General features: G+C 51.4%; 9 protein-coding genes across 9 annotated transcripts; 5 read left to right on the forward strand and 4 right to left on the reverse strand.

Moving 5' to 3' along the window:
- Positions 1-366: 366 nt before the first annotated feature.
- On the reverse strand, positions 367-2,655 carry MRS44_014256 (uncharacterized protein; the record flags this gene model as incomplete). Its single annotated transcript, XM_046268557.2, has 3 exons — positions 367-1,236; positions 1,290-1,984; positions 2,037-2,655. 3 exons carry the CDS (start codon positions 2,653-2,655, stop codon positions 367-369), a joined length of 2,184 nt encoding a protein of 727 aa, XP_046124209.2.
- A 173-nt stretch (positions 2,656-2,828) lies between these two features.
- On the forward strand, positions 2,829-3,867 carry MRS44_014257 (uncharacterized protein; the record flags this gene model as incomplete). Its single annotated transcript, XM_046277964.2, has 5 exons — positions 2,829-3,028; positions 3,079-3,155; positions 3,208-3,291; positions 3,351-3,419; positions 3,467-3,867. The coding sequence occupies 5 exons, from the start codon at positions 2,829-2,831 to the stop codon at positions 3,865-3,867; spliced, it is 831 nt and encodes a 276-aa protein (XP_046124208.1).
- Positions 3,868-4,339: 472 nt separating this feature from the next.
- MRS44_014258 (uncharacterized protein) lies at positions 4,340-5,516 on the reverse strand (the record flags this gene model as incomplete). The annotated part of the gene is made up of 3 exons (XM_065618341.1): positions 4,340-5,275; positions 5,325-5,447; positions 5,505-5,516. 3 exons carry the CDS (start codon positions 5,514-5,516, stop codon positions 4,340-4,342), a joined length of 1,071 nt encoding a protein of 356 aa, XP_065474413.1.
- A 364-nt stretch (positions 5,517-5,880) lies between these two features.
- Positions 5,881-6,792, reverse strand: MRS44_014259 (uncharacterized protein; the record flags this gene model as incomplete). The annotated part of the gene is made up of 1 exon (XM_046279169.2): positions 5,881-6,792. The coding sequence occupies one exon, from the start codon at positions 6,790-6,792 to the stop codon at positions 5,881-5,883; it is 912 nt and encodes a 303-aa protein (XP_046124206.2).
- A 1,183-nt stretch (positions 6,793-7,975) lies between these two features.
- Positions 7,976-10,154, forward strand: MRS44_014260 (uncharacterized protein; the record flags this gene model as incomplete). The annotated part of the gene is made up of 11 exons (XM_065618342.1): positions 7,976-8,090; positions 8,150-8,235; positions 8,292-8,479; positions 8,535-8,841; positions 8,912-9,034; positions 9,088-9,291; positions 9,346-9,398; positions 9,449-9,526; positions 9,580-9,801; positions 9,851-9,980; positions 10,026-10,154. The coding sequence occupies 11 exons, from the start codon at positions 7,976-7,978 to the stop codon at positions 10,152-10,154; spliced, it is 1,635 nt and encodes a 544-aa protein (XP_065474414.1).
- A 78-nt stretch (positions 10,155-10,232) lies between these two features.
- On the reverse strand, positions 10,233-11,837 carry MRS44_014261 (uncharacterized protein; the record flags this gene model as incomplete). The annotated part of the gene is made up of 9 exons (XM_065618343.1): positions 10,233-10,266; positions 10,381-10,571; positions 10,625-10,979; positions 11,035-11,091; positions 11,162-11,319; positions 11,374-11,418; positions 11,547-11,598; positions 11,656-11,696; positions 11,745-11,837. The coding sequence occupies 9 exons, from the start codon at positions 11,835-11,837 to the stop codon at positions 10,233-10,235; spliced, it is 1,026 nt and encodes a 341-aa protein (XP_065474415.1).
- A 285-nt stretch (positions 11,838-12,122) lies between these two features.
- Positions 12,123-13,253, forward strand: MRS44_014262 (uncharacterized protein; the record flags this gene model as incomplete). The annotated part of the gene is made up of 1 exon (XM_046277961.2): positions 12,123-13,253. The coding sequence occupies one exon, from the start codon at positions 12,123-12,125 to the stop codon at positions 13,251-13,253; it is 1,131 nt and encodes a 376-aa protein (XP_046124203.1).
- Positions 13,254-13,636: 383 nt separating this feature from the next.
- Positions 13,637-14,344, forward strand: MRS44_014263 (uncharacterized protein; the record flags this gene model as incomplete). Its single annotated transcript, XM_046279807.2, has 1 exon — positions 13,637-14,344. The coding sequence occupies one exon, from the start codon at positions 13,637-13,639 to the stop codon at positions 14,342-14,344; it is 708 nt and encodes a 235-aa protein (XP_046124202.1).
- A 1,860-nt stretch (positions 14,345-16,204) lies between these two features.
- Positions 16,205-17,047, forward strand: MRS44_014264 (uncharacterized protein; the record flags this gene model as incomplete). Its single annotated transcript, XM_046283079.2, has 3 exons — positions 16,205-16,673; positions 16,725-16,790; positions 16,842-17,047. 3 exons carry the CDS (start codon positions 16,205-16,207, stop codon positions 17,045-17,047), a joined length of 741 nt encoding a protein of 246 aa, XP_046124201.1.
- Between the last annotated feature and the right edge of the window lie 432 nt (positions 17,048-17,479).

Here is a 17,479-nt window from a genome sequence, read left to right on the forward strand (position 1 = left end):
ACAAGATGCTGGTCAATAGTGGGAGTCAAACTCCTGCTACTGAGTAAGAATTCACCTATTTCGTAAGGATAATATTTCTAGGAATATAGGTAAAGAGATGCAGCTTGAAAGAATAGCGGGTTAGATCCCTAAGTTACTTATATCTACTTACCCTGTACGCTTAGACCTAAAGTACGTAAATATAGTACCTTATTTGTGTTGATAATAGGCCCTTGAATAGCCTGAGGATTATTTTCTTATTAATCGTATAAACATGATCAAGCCGCCGCCTGAAGAAAATTCGTTGAGGAGGAGTTGTATCATGAGGGGGAGGTGGCGCCCGGGTTTCCACGAACACGTCCTGAGCGCTGCGGAGACGTGGCTGAGTCAAACAGACAAGTCGAGGTCACAAGCCACAGTTGGTACAGCCTCAAAGTCCAAAAAGGCCTCGCCGATGAGCTCCCGTAAAACTGGGTCAGTGGCGATGTTGTCCATTTCCGACGTCCAAGCCGTCGGATCAAAAAGATAGTCATAGGTGAGGACACCATCCGTGGCTTGCTGCGCAGAGTCCATCTGGGTACCAGGCATTTCTCTAGCCTTCGATCCGGCTGAACGATGAATTCTCTCAATGAACTCGAGGCAGAGGGCAGCGGAGCTATTCCTTCGGGCAAGTGACTCAAGACATTGGGTGGCGGCAGATATTGAGGCCTCCCAGCCCCCAGAGTCGCACGGGAAATCTTGGTCAGGTTGGCCATCTCGGCCAAGACAGCTGGCTTCGAGTACGAGGATTGCCTGGAAGATGAAGTAGGTCCCATACCAAACGATTCCAGGGTGCAGGCTACTTTCATAGGACGCGACAAAGGAGGAGATGGACTGTATAGTCTCCATCGCGGCGTCAAGGCAGCGACTCCTGGCATCCATGCGACTTGGCAAATATGGGTGAACCTTCTTGGTTCCCCTCCATAGTAGAATGCGCAAGTTTTGCTCTTTCCACAAAACGATTGACCGCGGGCCCAGAAACCAGGCCGGGACATCTGGGCTAGTAAAGTATGTCGGGAGGTTGTCTCTCCACACGTCCAGCTTCTGGGCCATGATCTCAGCCAGTTGGTATTCCATCTTTTGGTTGGCCGTCTTTGCGGAGAGGAACTCGTGGTGAATCCCGTTTGCAATCCTGACTAGCTGAGCTTGAGCAATGAGGGCGGAGTAAGTGGTAGGGTAGTTGACAGGAGCCGGCACAACGGATGAATTATCACAGTCCTAGGCCAGCCGTGTTAGTATTCTAGGAACATATTCGCAAGATGATGACTCACTTGGTCGTCAATGTTCCGGGGTAGAGCTTGATCTATAAAACCCTCAAGAACTGCCATTGGGCGACCAGTGGTGATGCTGAAACCACTATCAAAACAGTAGACGACCCAGAACAGTTGTCGATGCCGCTCGAACACGACCTTGTCCTCAGCCGACGGCCTTTCCCGATGCAAACCAATCCCGAATGCGATCCTTTGGGCAAGGCCGATGAGACTGTATCCAGTATTCGGCCTGTCTCGCTTTTGCAGATAGTTGCCCATCAGAAGCAAACCCTGAACAGTTCTGATAGTACCGGCCTCAAATACCTGCATCGAGATACGTGATCTAGCAGCAGAGTAAAACGGGCATTGTTCGGGAGTTGTGTTATTGTCCAGCAGCCAGCTCCCAATGGCCAGAGTCATATAATATATTATACGCCAGGTCGGGTTGGCACACACCCTGTCTCGGTTGGCGACTTCGCTTCGGAATGTTGGCTCGTGGAGAATTGGGTAAGAGGTGTTGTACAGGCGAAAATAACCATCAATCAACGTGTTGATGATAGCCAAAGATGCAAGCTGTGGAGGGTCAGGGCCAATGCCTCTCGCAGCAGGCTGGGCGGGAAGCGGGTGGGATTCATCACTGCCACTGGGTGATAGAATCGTGGATGGCGGGAGTAAGGCCGTAACCTCTTGAAGGATCTCGGACCCTGAGCTTCGGCCTTGATGCGAACAGGATCAGCTCAAGTCGGATGCGCGACGGAAGGAGCTTACCGAGATATCCAGCATTGAGGCTAGGTAGAATTGCCATGCCATCCTTGTGCATAGCTGAGGAACCGGGCGAGACGTGCGATGAGGCCTCATTCCACTCATAATCTTCTCGAGCCACGCCATCTTCAACGCCATCGGGCGAATCTTGTACAACATCAGAACTACTACCGAATGCTGCGATCTCGGCGTCAATATCCAAGCCAGGATTGAACTTCTCTAGAAGCGACCTCAACTGCATGCAACGCGTCTCAGCGTCATCAAGGTTTTTGCGAGTGAGCGGGGTTCGATCCGGGCGCTGGTCAAAACTACACGTTTTCCCAGTGCTCAAGCAGTAACTGCAAGCTCTTTGGCCATTGTTGCTCCCCGCACAGCGTGTTTTGCGCCTTTGGCAGTGGATACAGGCTCGGCTGACTTGGAGCCGTGGCCCATCCCTCCCCATGGGACGACTCATGTTCGATCGGCTCGGGGGTTGAGCACCGAGTGGGGCGTTGCGGAGGTCCTGGTATTGGGCCGGGGCCGTTGTTTGCTGATGCAAGGGCGAGGTAACGGGGGGCGGCTGACTGTCGCCCGATGGACTAGGTTGCCTCTTCAGATGTTGATGGAAACGGAGGGGGAGAAACATCGGAGCTCTGTGGTTGGATCAACAGAGGTATCGGAGCAGAGAGCTCCGACGTGGGTCAGATGACACGACGTCGCCCAACATATAACCAGAGAATTCATCAACTCTCTCCTTCTTAATTGAAATCATCTAGCGAAACCAGGAAATTCTTCACCAAATTAACTTTAACCGCCACTATGTCCATGACATTCGAGGATTGCGCCAAGGTCCGGGAGGGATTCCCCAAGCCCTTCCCAGACACCCCGTCCAACGCTGTTGAGCAACTCCGCCTCAACGGCAAGGTCGTCGTTATCACGGGTGCTGCTGACGGAATTGGTCTGGCTGTGGCTACAGCCATGGCTGAAGCTGGCGGAAATGTTGCCCTGTGGTATAACTCGTATGTACCCTTGGGGCCTCGTTGCAACGCATCAACTATAACATCTGCAGAAACACCGCCGCTGTCGACAGGGCCCAGGACTTGGTAAATCAGCATGGAGTTAAAGCATCTGCTTATAAGGTCGACGGTACGCACCATGAGATGCTGATAATTCAGGTCAATCCTAACAACATTGTTAGTTTCGGATGTGAGCCAAGTTCAGGAGACTCTCCAAACTGTGCTGAAGGACTTTGGAAAGATTGATGTTTTCGTCGCCAACGCGGGTGAGTACCCATGACAGGTTATTCGTGGCACCCTGAGGCTAATGGTGAATACTACACAGGAATGGCAATCTCGAAGCCGATTCTAGAGCAGACGATCGACGAATACAAGAAGCAGCTATCTGTAAATAGTAAGCGAGTCTCTGCCAGCTCTTGAGCTCAACTAACTCCCGCCTAGTGGACGGCGTCGTATTCACAGCCAAGTACGCCGGCGAGATCTTTAAGCGTCAAGGTTTCGGCAACTTCATCATCACCTCTAGCATGAGCGCTCACATCGTAAACGTCCCCACGGATCAACCGGTTTACAATGCCACCAAGGCTTTCATTACGCACTTTGGCAAGTCACTCGCTCGAGAGTGGCGGGAGTTTGCGCGCGTCAATATTGTTTCCCCTGGGTTCTTTGATACGAAGATGGGTGCGAGCCCTCTGGCGATCAATGAGGCTTATCGCATGTCGGCATTTGGGAGACAGGGGCACGTTAAGGAGATTAAGGGTCTCTATTTGTACCTCGCTAGCGATGCATCTACCTACATGACGGGAAGCGATATCCTGATCGATGGCGGATATGTCTTGCCTTAGGGTACCTATCTCAAACTGCAAAGAAATCATGATGCCTAAAAAGTCCCATCGCAGGGAAGACGTGACCACGAGCACGCGCGCCAGGCACAAATTATGATTCTGCAACCTGAGGTGCGAGGGGAATATTCTAGAATTCTTATTGTATAGAGGTAAGCTTGATTTTGAGCTTCCTACTTGAGGTTCTTCATCGCACTCCTTCAAATCCCCAGGGCAGGAATTGCTGTTGCCCCAAGTTCGACTATTGAGGGTCAGGCTTATATGGACAACATCACCGCACCACTAGACGTCTGGCGTCTGTTGGAAAAGGATTGAATCTAACAGGGCATTATTGTGTTCTTTGTTATAGTAGAAGCCCGGCCCTTGATGGGGTAACTGAGCCGATAGACAGATAGTAACAGGGCATATGGCTGGTTTAAATTTGGCAGCAGGAGATAATAATAAGACTATGAAGTGCTGATGTTATGCCACGGACTCAATCCTGTACCCCCCGGATCAAGTTCTTAATCCCCTCACCCTTCCTGGTCTTCTCCCAGGCTTCGGTTGCCTTTTCAAACGGCATAATACTGCTGATCAAAGGCCCCACAGAGACTTTACCAGACTCAAGCAGCTCGAGTGCGATTTCGTAGTCACCAGCCCCATAACGGAATGACGTCTTGAGAACGATTTCCTTCTCAGACATGGCGTGAATAGGAATCGCTTGCACCGGCTTCCCCAGCCCGACCTGAACAAAAACACCACCGGTGGAGAGGGCAAGAAGCCCAGTCTGAGTCGATGCTTCAACGCCGGTGCATTCTAGGACTGCTTCAACGCCATCGTCGAGTCCCGTCTCAGTCTTGAACCTGGCTGCGTTTTCCTCTGGCGTTGACCCGAGATCCGGGACAAACGCAGAGCATTCCAGATATTTCTTTGCGAATGTGATCTTGTCCAGGTTAACATCCGTGATGTATACCTGCCTCGCACAGTACGCCTTTGCGACCGCAGCAGTGAGGAGACCAATGGTCCCAGCGCCTTGTACCAGGACACGCTGCCCAACCTCAAGGTCTGCAAGGCGAATACCATGGACAGCAACTGCCAGAGGCTCGACGAGAACGGCTTCTTCAAGACTGAGAGAACCGGGAATTTTGTATGCAAAGTCCTCGGGGATGCTGAAAAAGCGAGACAGTGTACCCTGCGTAAGGGGAGGATCTGCGGCGAACTTCATCTTAGGACAGAGGTTATATCTTCCATCTTTGCATTGCTTGCATCTTCTGCAGGAGAACCCAGGCTCGATAGCTACGCGGTCACCGGGTTTGAGAAGCGTAACATCAGGCCCAATCGAGTGAACAATGCCGGATGCTTCGTGGCCCATGACGAGAGGTTGGTCCTCGGAAACCTTTCTCGCAAAGCCGCCATCCGTCCAAAAGTGAACCTGAAGAGGTGAGCATCTAAACGGTGTCATGTTTTTGGGTGAAACTCACATCACTGCCACAGACGCCGACGTAGGAAATGCGAATGATGACATCGTGGGGATCTTTGAGGGATGGGACCGGTCGATCCTCAAAACGGGCTTTGCCGGGACCATAGAGGACACAAGAGAGATTCTGACAGGACATGAGACTCGGGAATTTCAATGGCGGTTGGGCTCATAGTTTACTCACTGTTTGGCTCATCTTGATTCGAAAGTCAAGATGGTAGCAAAGGCTAGCGAGTCTGGAGCTGATGGACTACACATTGACAGCCCTTGAAATATTGAGATCCTCAACTAAGAAGTTGGCTCTAGCAGGTACTTGGTGAGGACCCAACCCCGCATCGGAGCACTGTCGCCCGAACGAGGATCGAAGCCCTTCTTCCCCTCACCTGACGGGGTAACGACATCATATTCTGGGTCCTGCACAGTTCTTATGCGGAAGGCCGATCTAGGATAATATGTCCGAGGTTGGTCAAGTTCTCTACAAGCATGGTAGATGCAAAATGTATGGTTTGTTTGAACAACCAAGGATTTGGCAATGTGTTTCACGTAGTTACTCGCTCTAATTACAGAACAATCCCACCTCCATCAACAACAATGTCAGCACCATTGATGTAACTTCCTGCCGAGCTGGCAAGAAGCACGACAGTCCCCGTCAGCTCGGAAGGAGCGCCCATTCTCCCGCTAGGGTTATGCTCAGCCCAGATCTTACGGTGCTCGGCGATCCCATCTCCCTCATTCAGGATAGTGTCCATGTATCCCGGGCTAATGCTATTCGTCCGAATCCCATATCGAGCCCACTCGGCAGCGAGACAACTCTTGAGCATGAGAAGAGCTGATTTGCTCACGTTGTATGCTGCCTGGGGCTGAGGATAGTTGACACGATGGGCAGAGATGGACGCCACAAACACGATGGACCCTCCTCTCCCTCGCTTCACCATCTGTCGAGCCGCGGCCTGGGCGCAGATGAAAGAGCCGGTGGTGTTGATATCAAGGATTTTTCGCCACTGAGGAACTGGCATCTCCAATGTCTCGACGCACCCTACAACACCAACGAAGCAGATCACAGTGTCGATGGATCCTAGAACCCGGGCCGTTTCTTCCATGGCCGCGTTGACAGCATTCTCGTCCGTGACATCGACTTTGAGCGCCATGATCTTGGCTCTAGGAAACTTGTTTTGCAAGTTGGCGATTTGCTCCTGCGACTGAGCAGGGTTGACGTCCAAGATCATGAGACCCTCTAGGCCATGCTCTAGGAGGGCGTCACAAGCATGGAGACCGAGGACGCCGGCGCCCCCAGTAACAACGGCGTTTCCGGTGACGGAGAACCTCTTCTGTGCACCGACGGCGGGATCGGACTCGAGTGCTGACTTTGGTGGCGGAGTCATGGAGGAAGCACTGCCGTTGCTGAAAATCATCATTGGGACGCTGCGAAGGGTGAGGGCCTCGCGGGCATCCAGTTCTGCGCTTGGAGACATCCTGAGTGTGACCGGGATGGAACGAAGACGATGCTGACTATGATTGAAAGGGAGAGGGGAAATTCGCATGTAGATGACAGCACCACCTTAGGTCTGAATGAGGTATGCTTTATGGCCTGTTGTCAAGACTGGATCTTCCAGTGACGCTGTTCTCTTTCCTCTCTTGTTCCGGCTCGGAGCACAGCCGGCCGGGGCAGCATGGGGCTCAATTCGGGGCCCCACCGACCGAGATCGCAAGTTCCGGTCCGGGTTGCATGTCAAGAGACGACAGGATAACATGACATCCGTCACGGCACGGCACATCCATTTTCAGAGGTGCTAGCCATCATAGCAGATCATCCAACAGTTCCCTTGAAAAGGTCGCTTGGAACAATATCAACATCGTATGTAGAGCATGGCCAAGAGTGAGTATCCGTACGGCTGTCGGGAGAACTGGTCCGTCTTTGGATCTCAGACGAATATGCTTCGACTCATAGGCGACTGTCGGCTTGTCTACTTGATGAAGATTATCGGATAGTCTGAGCATGAACTACACCAGCAGCTTTTCCGCGGTTAGCCTCAACATGTCACGCCATGAGACAGGCCCAGTTCGTTGGTACCCCAGATCGAAAGACACAAGGAGGCAACACGATGGTGGCAAAGGTAATGAAGCTGTTATTGGCTTCTGGATGAGGGGAACTAGTTTCAGGTGCGGTTTGCCCGCTAACTACTGTACACCACACTGAAGGTCGGACAACTGTCGCCCGAGGCCTATGGCCCTTGCGCAAAGCAGGGGTTCCCTCGAGCCACGAGTCAGCATGGAGAGTATTATGGAGTGAAACTCCAAGTTAGTGCGTAGCTCAAGCTAGAAAGCCCTCGGAAATGGGTTAAGCACTGGCCTAGTGTTCGGAGTACAGTGCTCCGATGGCTGTCTCCTTGGTCTATCCCCAGAGCTTACCGGCTTCCGGTCTAACGGTAACCGGGAAGGTCTATCCCCCACAGGATGAAAAGTTCCTCTTCCCCAGACCCATGGGGTCAAATCCGGGGCAACTTCAGCTCGGTGGCGCTACTCACCATGTGGCTTTCTACAGTATAAGTAGACGTTTGAACGTTTGTAATTCTAACCGCTCCATTTGGATCAACCTTCCAACTTATCCATCCCTTATCACGATTCTCAGTTCACACATCTATCCAAATCGCCAACATGGGTCCCAAGGATTCAGCCCAACCTGCCGTCAAGCCTTCTGAAGATAGCAGTCACGTTGAACATGTGGTGGGAAATGTAGAAGGAGGCGAGGTCCTGGAGACCAAGTATGCTTGTGAGTTGAACTGACACATCCGGGCCATCTACGGTTCGCGAGTCTAACATGCCTCTCAGCTCTCGGGAAATGGGAGGTGGCCAAAGTCTTCTGGAGGACTACCATCTTCTGCTTGATCCTGAATTGGGCAGCCCTCAACGACGGGGTAAGTACACTTCGGTTCAGACGAGCAAGGCCAGGGCTGATGTACGTGTTCTACAGTTCCAGCAGCAGGTTCCCGGCAACGTTATTCCCATGCAGGCTTTCATCAACCAGATGGCCGACACGACCCTCGACGGCGAACCGGCTATCAGCGCCAAAGTCATCTCGTATTGGCAGGGATTTGCGGAAATGTCCAAGACTCTGGGCATGTTTACAGCGGGCTACTTCGCTGACCGCTTCGGCCGAAAGTATATTGTCCACTTCAAAAAGTAATCCGCCCTTTCCACTAACCGGTATTTCCAGGCCAGCCATGATGGGTGCTATCGTGATTCTACTCGGTGGCTCGGTTGCCCAGATCGCAGCATTCGACTGGAAGAGCTGGCTCGGAGCTGCCGTGCTCGTCCGTTTAGGCGTTGGTCTGGCTCAGTCCATCCTCGTCACTTACGTCTCTGAGCTATCGCCGTTCCAGATTCGAGGTTTGATGATTGGTGCCTACCAGCTCTTCATCGCCTTGGGCCAGCTCATTAGTGCCGTCGCTACTCAGCTCGTTGATGTTTACCAGCCAACCAAGTGGAGGCCTTTGATCGCTACCGAGTTCATCTTCACAGGAGTATGCTCTACCTGAGATTGACACCCCCTAGTTCTCTCCCTCCGGCTAACGTATTTTCCCGTTCTGACAGGTCCTCATCATTCTGATCTTTTTCGTCCCCGAATCCCACCTCTACCACGCTCGAAAGGGCGACCATGAGAAAGCGAAGAGCTGCATGATCAAGCTGTATGGGACTGCGCCCGGCTATGATGTGGTATGTGTTCGAAAGAAGAGAGTTGCGGAAGCTCGCTGATGACGTTCGTTCAGGACCACGAGTATCGTGTTATCCAGCATGGTCTCGAGGCAGAAAAGCAGTTTAACGAGGCAGGAAAGCAGTTTAACGAGACAGCCAACGAGTCGTCCTTCTTGGAAATCTTCCAGCGTGCTCACTGGCGCAGGACATTCGCAGGCTGCTTGGGTATTTGCAGCCAGTGGGCTGCGGGTGCCCCGATCGTATTCGGGTATTCGACAGTGAGTATTTACTCGGCTAGTGACTGGCGCTGCGGAGGCTGACCCAGTTCACAGTATTTCTTCAAAGTTGCGGGCCTTAAAGACCCGTTTGTTGTTACCATTATTACGTGAGTACGGGCTCAACACCTGCCCGAACAGTCCCGCTAAATCTTGCTAGTTTTGTTCTCCTCATCGTCACTATTTCCTCGTCACTGATTGCATGCGAGTATATCGGACGCAGGCCCCTTCTTATCGGGTAACCGTTATCTGTGCCTACTTTTGTTTCCAAGTGCTAATGTCTTCACTCAGTGGATGCTTCTTCATGATGGTCTTCAATGTCGGACTTGGAACGACCGGCTTCTTCAAATCAGACGCATCAGATAAGGCTGCTCTTGCCTTCTTGTTGCTTTGGGTAATTTGCTACGGCTGCTCAGCTGGGCCCATTGGCTTCGTCGCAGCCGGAGAAACCTCGACTCCTCGTCTCCGAGCTCAGACAACGTCCTTCAACCTGGGCTGTTATGGCATCGGCTTGTGGGTTGCCCTTACATCGACGCTCCCGTTCAAGCTAACGAAGTACCAGTGTTGCCTTTCAGTGGTCCGTTTCGTACATGATTAGCCCTGATGCAGGGAATATGGGTATCAAGGCCGTCTATGTATGGGCTGGCATGTTGGTTCCTACAACGATCCTGTTGTGGTTCTTCTATCCCGAGGTACGTCACGTAGATGCAAATCAGGCTTTGGCTAACAGATTTTAGACTTATGGCCGAACCTACTGGGAGCTCGACGAGCTTTACGAGCGAAAGATCCCCGCCTGGAGGTTTAAGAACACCAAGACTCTCACTGAGGAGAACGGCCACAAGGATAAAGCGGTCATGTCTGGCTAGGCTAGGGAGAATATGTACTTCATGAGCTCCGATGGTAGCACGATAAGCTGGGATGATCTTTATGCTGCAGTTTATCCCTTAAGTTATGTTGAGCCTCCCGGCCGTACCGAGCCTATAACAGAGTAGATAACGTAAACTTCAGGTGAGAATGTCGCTCAAATAATGCTTATTAGCCTAGCCCTACAGTCTAGGTTTTCTTCCCCAAAGAAAGTGAACAGGAAGATACAAATGGATACTAGGATCTTTGATCTCGTTTTTGACCTTTGCCATAAAGACCTGTATCTCCTCCTGAGTCCACCCAAGAACGCTGGAAAATATCTGAGGTGTATACGACTCGATTGCCTGGGCTTCCTGGATAGCCTGAAACTTGCCAATCTCCTTGAGCTTTGGATCTTTAGGCCACGCGCCGAGGGGCATCTGATATAACAGTTGAGTATTGCGCCTGAAGCGTGTGGCTTGGAATCACGTACCTTGCGTATTTCCTCTTGCACGTCTTCAAACCCTGCAGCTATCATTTTGTCCTTCCACATGGGGGCACAATCAATCGGTTTTCCAAACTTGGCAGATCCTTCGCAAAGAGTCTTTAGCCACAGCTGTGCGTTGACGGCCTTTTCCGCGGTGCCGTCATCAGATAAGAAAGGAGCAGCGACAGCTTGCATCTCTATGTAACCACCAGGGACCAAGTGATGCAGTGCCTGTTGGAAAAATCGGTCGTCATCGCCGATGCATCCTTCCAGTTCGCGTGCGTGGATAAAGTCAAAGGGAGTGTGGTATAGCCATTCGGCTTCAAAATCATCCACCTCGAAAGCACAGTTGGGTGGTGTCCTGCAATGAGTTCATGGTTGGCATCTCTTCGCACCAAGGGGGTGGGTATTTATACCACTCGGGTTGAATAGGACTCAGGTCAGTGCCAAGAACTTCGGCTGATGGAAAGTCACTAAAGAATATTATCATGTCAGAGCCGGTACTATCGGCAAGACTGTGGAAAGACAGCAGCATAAACTCACTCGGCAAAGTCTATCGCCCAGATACCAGTACCAGTTCCTAAATCCAAGACACGTTGAGGGTTATCGCCGATGGGTGCCAGGTAAAGACTACCATCGAGAATCAGGGAGTAGATGTGATGAACCAGGTCCATCCGCGTTTGCTCTTCTTCGTCATTAGGCTTGGGGCAGTTCAGGTCAGTGTCGGGCAATCAGGTGGTGTAAAGGCCACCTACAACAAAGTACGCACCCTCGCGGAATGCGTGGTACCGTCGCCCGTTCTTAGCAGTTTATCAGTAAGTGAAATGGATAGTTAATGCGTCGAGAAGATGTTACCTTGTATCTGATGGAGAAAACCGTGTCAGATGTTCATTGAGCTAGGAACTGTGATAATACTCTGAGTACTCACCTGTAGTCCAGAATGCTCGAATGGATCGAAGAAGTTTCGCTGATAGAACCTTCTCTTCATAAAGGATGGTGGTCAGTTTAAGGAGAGGGCAGGCCTAAGAATAACTCACGAGGGATTGTAAGTGGAGTCACGATCAAGCGCATCATCATCCTGTAAAGTCATTAGAGAAGAGGAGATAATGTTTATTTCAAGACCCACGTCAACTTCTAGGGGACCTTCTGATGGCAAAGGCTGAGCTGGAACCGTCGGCTCCGGGCTTGAGCCCGGATCTGGGCTGGTATTATTGGCCATGCTAAAAAGGCGCAATATAAAAAGAGGTGCGAGTTTGTGGGGCGTCGGGATCCCATCAATACTTATCTTCCGCCGTTCATCACGTGTTACCCCGGTTACTGTACAAGGCCTGTCAAGGCTGTCCAATCGCTAAAAGAGGCGGCGATACGTGGTCCAATGAACGAGTGGTGAACGTATGATAGCGACCTCGGTTGATATTCATCCCTGTACACTTTACCCCTCCAGTTTCCCAAATTCGCTCAGTCATTTCAATCACATCTTGTTTCTGCATTCATCACGGCAGCCATGTCCACTCAGGCCATTCTTCTCATAGGCGCAACCGGCTATGTCGGCGGCACTGTTCTCGATCATTTCATCAAAGCCCAGGATGAGGTTCTGAAAACCCTCACTTTTGACCTACTTGTCCGAAGCGAGGACGCTGCCGATAAACTTCGCTCAGCTTATGGTGATCGCGTCAATCCTATTCAGTGGGCAGGTCTTCACGATGTCGAATTCATCAGTGACATTGCTTCCAACTATGACATTATCATCAGCACGGGCTCAGGGTTCATCACCGATGGAGCTGAAGCCTTCGTCAAGGGCCTTGCTCGTCGGGTCAAGCCAGGTGCTTCACCGCCTTGGATGCTGCATATATCTGGCTGTAGCAATCTGTCCGATCGACCTCTCACTCAGGAAGCGTATCCGGATAGGGAATGGGATGACACGGATGGCAACGCAGTCTATGAATTCTTGAAGGCTGAAGACGCACGCGAGCCATATCCTCAAAGAACCACCGAGGTCCGTGTGCTGTCAACAGCCCAAGAAACTGGCGTCCAGGCAGTCAGTTTGAACACACCAATCATTTTTGGGACTGGAACGGGACTATTCAATCAACAAGGCATTATTATTCCAATCATAATGCGCTACGTCATCCAGCACGGGCACGGCTTCAAACTCAATGAGACCTCAGTCTGGGACTGGGTTCATGTTGAGGATCTTGCCGATGTCTTTGTTCTCTTGACGCGCACTATCTTGGAAAGGGAGGACCGCGGTATTGGTTATATTCCTAGCGGAAATAATGGAATCATCTTTCCGGCTACCGGACGAGCCTTGCAGTTGGAGATCATGCAGAACTGTTTGGATGTGGCATTCGCAGAGGGAATATTGCCTCGTGAAGGCACGCCTTCTTCAAAGGAGATTCAACAGGTGACCCTGCAGGAACTCGCTGACGAGATTACTGCCGGACTTACGGATATGGCTGAGCGAGGCTGGGCAGGTACCAAGTTGATGAAAGGGAGAGAAGCAAAGAGGCTGTTGGGCTGGAATCCGACCAGGCTGGAAGAGGCTTGGAAGCAAGACTTTAAGGATGAGCTTGAGGCGTTGAAGAATGGGCAAAGACCGTGGACATTGGAGAGCTGCATTGGCCAGAAGAAATAAGGTCATTCAGTAATGGGTAATATGAAGGCTATCCCGAAAGGCAAAGTCGACGCTTGCTGTACTGTTGGGGTTGGATAACGAGCAGAATTAGATTGCGACTCTGAATATTATTACCATGTGGACCAGTCGTAGCTCTCGGACCGATCCAATCTATTGCCCGACTCAATCGGAGCACAGTGCTCCGAGTTTAGGTTCTCCGCCTGTGGTAAGACTCGCCCGTATGGGGATATATTTCCCATTAGTACCCTCTCCCCCTCTCAATAGAAACCCCTTAGAACCAGGAGTAGTGAGTTGAAGAGGCTTCGGTTAGAGGGAAAAAACCCCTGTTGTTCTCTCCGGAGCTGACATTACTCCAGCCGAGATTCGACCAGGCCATCCCTACAATGGAGTCAACCTACCACTCGTTAATAAATCGCGTTCAGCAAATCTGGGACAAGAAACGCGCAAAAGGCCATAGCCGTGTCATTATTGCCATTGCAGGTCCTCCGGGATCTGGAAAGTCAACCGTTGCGCAGGAAGTTGCCCGTATCGTGGCAGGTCTTCCTGACGGCCCTTTGATCACATCGATTTCCGCCGATGGGTTCCATCTTTCCCTTGACACTCTTCGCGCATTGCCAAACAGCAAGGAACTCATCGCGCGGAGAGGGGCCCCCTGGACATTCGACGGGGATGCAGTCGTCGAGCTCATACGGAGGCTTCGAAACTCGCCCGACAAAATCATCACAGCACCAACTTTTGACCATGCGAAAAAGGATCCAGTCCCAGACGGCTTGACGATAGGACCTGAGATTCAGGTCTGCCTCGTGGAGGGGAATTACCTTCTTAGCAACGAAGCACCATGGGATGCCATTGCTGGACTTGTGGACGAGAAATGGCTGGTCACAGTAGACCAAGACGTCGCCATCAGGAGAATCGCCAATCGCCATTTAAAAGCAGGGATTGAGAATACAATGGAGAAGGCACTTGGGCGAACGCTCAACAACGATATGCGAAATAGCGACTTTGTGATGCGCACCAGTCAGGGGAGATTTGATATAGAAGTGGAAAGCGTAGAGGCCGGGTCTTATATCGATGCACCTTCGCCATCATGAGGCTCCTGGTCAGGACAATCCAAGTTGGCTTGGGGTGCAGCATAAAGAAGTACTTAATAGGAACATATTTCACCTCGTCTACTCATGCATTCGTCTATACATTCGTCTATGCACTAGTCTACGCACTCCTCTATGCAAATTTAATGCCGATAATGCCAACTCTCCATCTAGCATAATGATAAGAGACGTATACGCTTCATGAAACCCTGTGCAAATCTTGAGCAGCTTTTCGTTGTTCCGGTCTCACTTCCGGTCCACGGGTGGATGCATGATTCAACAACCCACAACCATCTCCATGGCCCAATCCTCACATCTCTCCTCCCGTCACTCGAAAAAGCTTTCCTTACCCCGCGTCCACGGATCTCGAATTCCAAGATCTGCCAAGAGACAGTCACGCCCTTGGGCATTCCGCATTCTTGTAGTTCTAAGGTATCCGATCCGAGCACATGTCATCACGACAAACTCCAGACACTCAATCAAAAGGTGGTATTGTGGCTTTCCCCGCAAAGTCCTCCCTAGCACCCTTTCTTGGCGATGGGATGACCCGGATGTCGCTAAGTCTTGTTCTCCCTTGTTTTAGGGACTTGGATTCCCAGCCGCAGAGACTTTGCGGGCCAGACAAGCCATGCATGCCCCGACGTGCCGAGTGACCTATGAAGGATCTTCTTCTAGAGGTACCGGAATGTTGCGGGCTTTTTTCATCTGCCTGCGGAACGGCTCGCTGCGTCCCCCAGTGCCGACATGAGCGGGCCAGAGCCGTTCCAAGACATTTTCTCTAAATCCTTCGGCACGACGATGTGGCGTTGTGATAGCTCGTTTGCAGGTTAATCTGACCAATTAAATGGCTTTTCTTGAGGTAAAATGGCTGGAAGAGGCGCAGCTGAAGAGATACAGTTCCGCCTCGAACAAGCCCTCGGGGAAGCTATCATGCAGATCAACAGAGGGATCCCCCGAGACAACTCCGCAGATGTCATGACTTCCATTGGCCAATCGGTGAATAACACCTCAATAGTAGTCCTTCTTAGGAATAAGGCCATGGATGATTGTGGACAGTCACACGGGTCATGCAGGCTAAAGTTCAGACATGGCGCGTAATGCTGTTCCCGTTTGTGATAGCATATTTTCCTTGGTTCAACCATATCCAGTGATAGGACCCTGCCACTTCTTGATCTACCTACGTGATTCCATGGCAATCTAAGTTCGCGCTGTGAGGACTTTTTCATGTCTCAAACTGTCAATACCATATGCCACTCAGCAACCACGATGGAAATTCCTGGAGGCCAGAGTGTGCTTTATCCATAGCCGCAATCCTCAAGTTTGATGAGATGAGTCTGATCCATCTCCATGCCCTAGTATGCATCATCGCGTAGTTTGAGGTATTCCAACGGATGGCAACATATACTACCAAACTGACAACAACGAGGATAGGTACTGAGATATACGTCGCACTTGAGGAATGCAAACGTCAACTGACTGATCAGCGTCCAGGATATCCCTGAAATGACTTAGATCCTGATCCAAAAGTAGAGCATGAAAGCGGAGTAACTCTTGGTGACCTGTATGAGCAGGCCTACAAGCTGCAGGATGAACCAAAACAGGCACTACGGACGTTCACGGCATTGCCAATCATAGCCATAACGCGGATGAAGCGGTGAACATGACTGTCAATCTTAAGATAGGAAGGAGATGCAAGACATATGATATCATCAGCAGGACTTGAAGGAAGGAAGACGGCAAAGGATAGATAAAAAATGGTATATAAACCCCCAGATGTCCCCTCTCATCCAGACCTTCTTCTCATCATCACAACACACTCTTCTCTACAAACCCATAAACACTTTACATCGCACTACACTCACCATGAAGGCTTCGGCGGCTTATCTTCTCACTTTTGCCCTGGGCGCTGTCCAGGCTCAGGCCTCCGTCCAGTGCGTCGACGGCCATCGTGAGATGATAGGCGCCGACTACATGGTTGAGTACAAGTGCGACATCGTCCGCCAGGGAGATGTCCACAACAACATCGCCACCCAGCAGCAGTGTGCCGAGCTCTGCAAGAACGCCGGCCGCTCTGTCTGCACCTACCATCCTCCCACCCGACGATGCGTCGTTGGTCAGGAGGGTGGCAGAGATATCCCCCGTGCTGGCGCCATCTACATGCAAAAGGTTGAGGAGGATGTCTACGATCCTTTCGCCGAGGAGAAGGACCCCTTTGGCACGGACTGCGAGGACGAGAAGGCTGCCTGCCTCCTCCGTGAGAGCAACCTCCAGGCTGAGCTGGCCAAGGCCAACAATGAGGCTGAGGACTCTAAGGACCTCTTTGCTTCCAGCTGTAAGTCACCAAGATGATATTTATGAGGCCCTGTACTGACTGCTCTCCTAGGCCCCGTCCAGCACACCAAGTACACCACCGTCGGCGGCAGGGAGTACCGCATCTGGTGCTCCCGCTGTGAGTACCACCTCGCCATATCACCGCGTTTTCAGGACTAACCAAAAACAGACCACGACACCTCCGCCCCCAAGGAGACCTACAACAACGTCGACACCATGGCCGCTTGCATCAAGCTCTGCAGCTCCAAGAGCTGGTGCACCTACGCCCTCCACGGCATCTACCAGACTAACTGCCAGCTCTACGAGCGCAAGGTGGCCCACACCCTTACCCCCGGTCTTTCCGATAACCGGTGGAACTGCGCCGTCAAGAAGTAAGCGACTTTCCTGGAGCCTACGAAGGATTGTTGCGCGCGCGATCCTCGATGGCTTGAAAAGTCCCTCAGCGGGTTTCTACAACCCAACTCTCATCATTCCGTTCTCTGTACTGAACTGCCGATCTCTACCATGAAAAACAAGAGCACTCAAGCAACGTTAGTCTTGTCTAGCTAGACCAATATATCTCCTAGTTAATCCCGACTCGCTGTCACGTTAAAAGAGCCGTGAAACGCTACAACTTGTCTGAGGCGACTCCACAGAGGCACGCAATTATCACAGCCTGGAGTTGCTTTGAATAAATACTGCTCTACTATAACTTAGGGTCTTAGTATTCTCATGCTTGTCATTTATTCAGACAGCTGGGGGGGCGTACTACTACACCTTCACTGCATTTTTAACCCACGCCGGGAACCCACCCGGTTTCCATAATAC

The sequence above is a fragment of the Fusarium solani genome (assembly GCF_023522795.1).
Source record: "Fusarium solani strain SB1 chromosome Unknown bctg00000010, whole genome shotgun sequence".
NCBI classification, from domain to species: Eukaryota; Fungi; Ascomycota; class Sordariomycetes; order Hypocreales; family Nectriaceae; genus Fusarium; species Fusarium solani.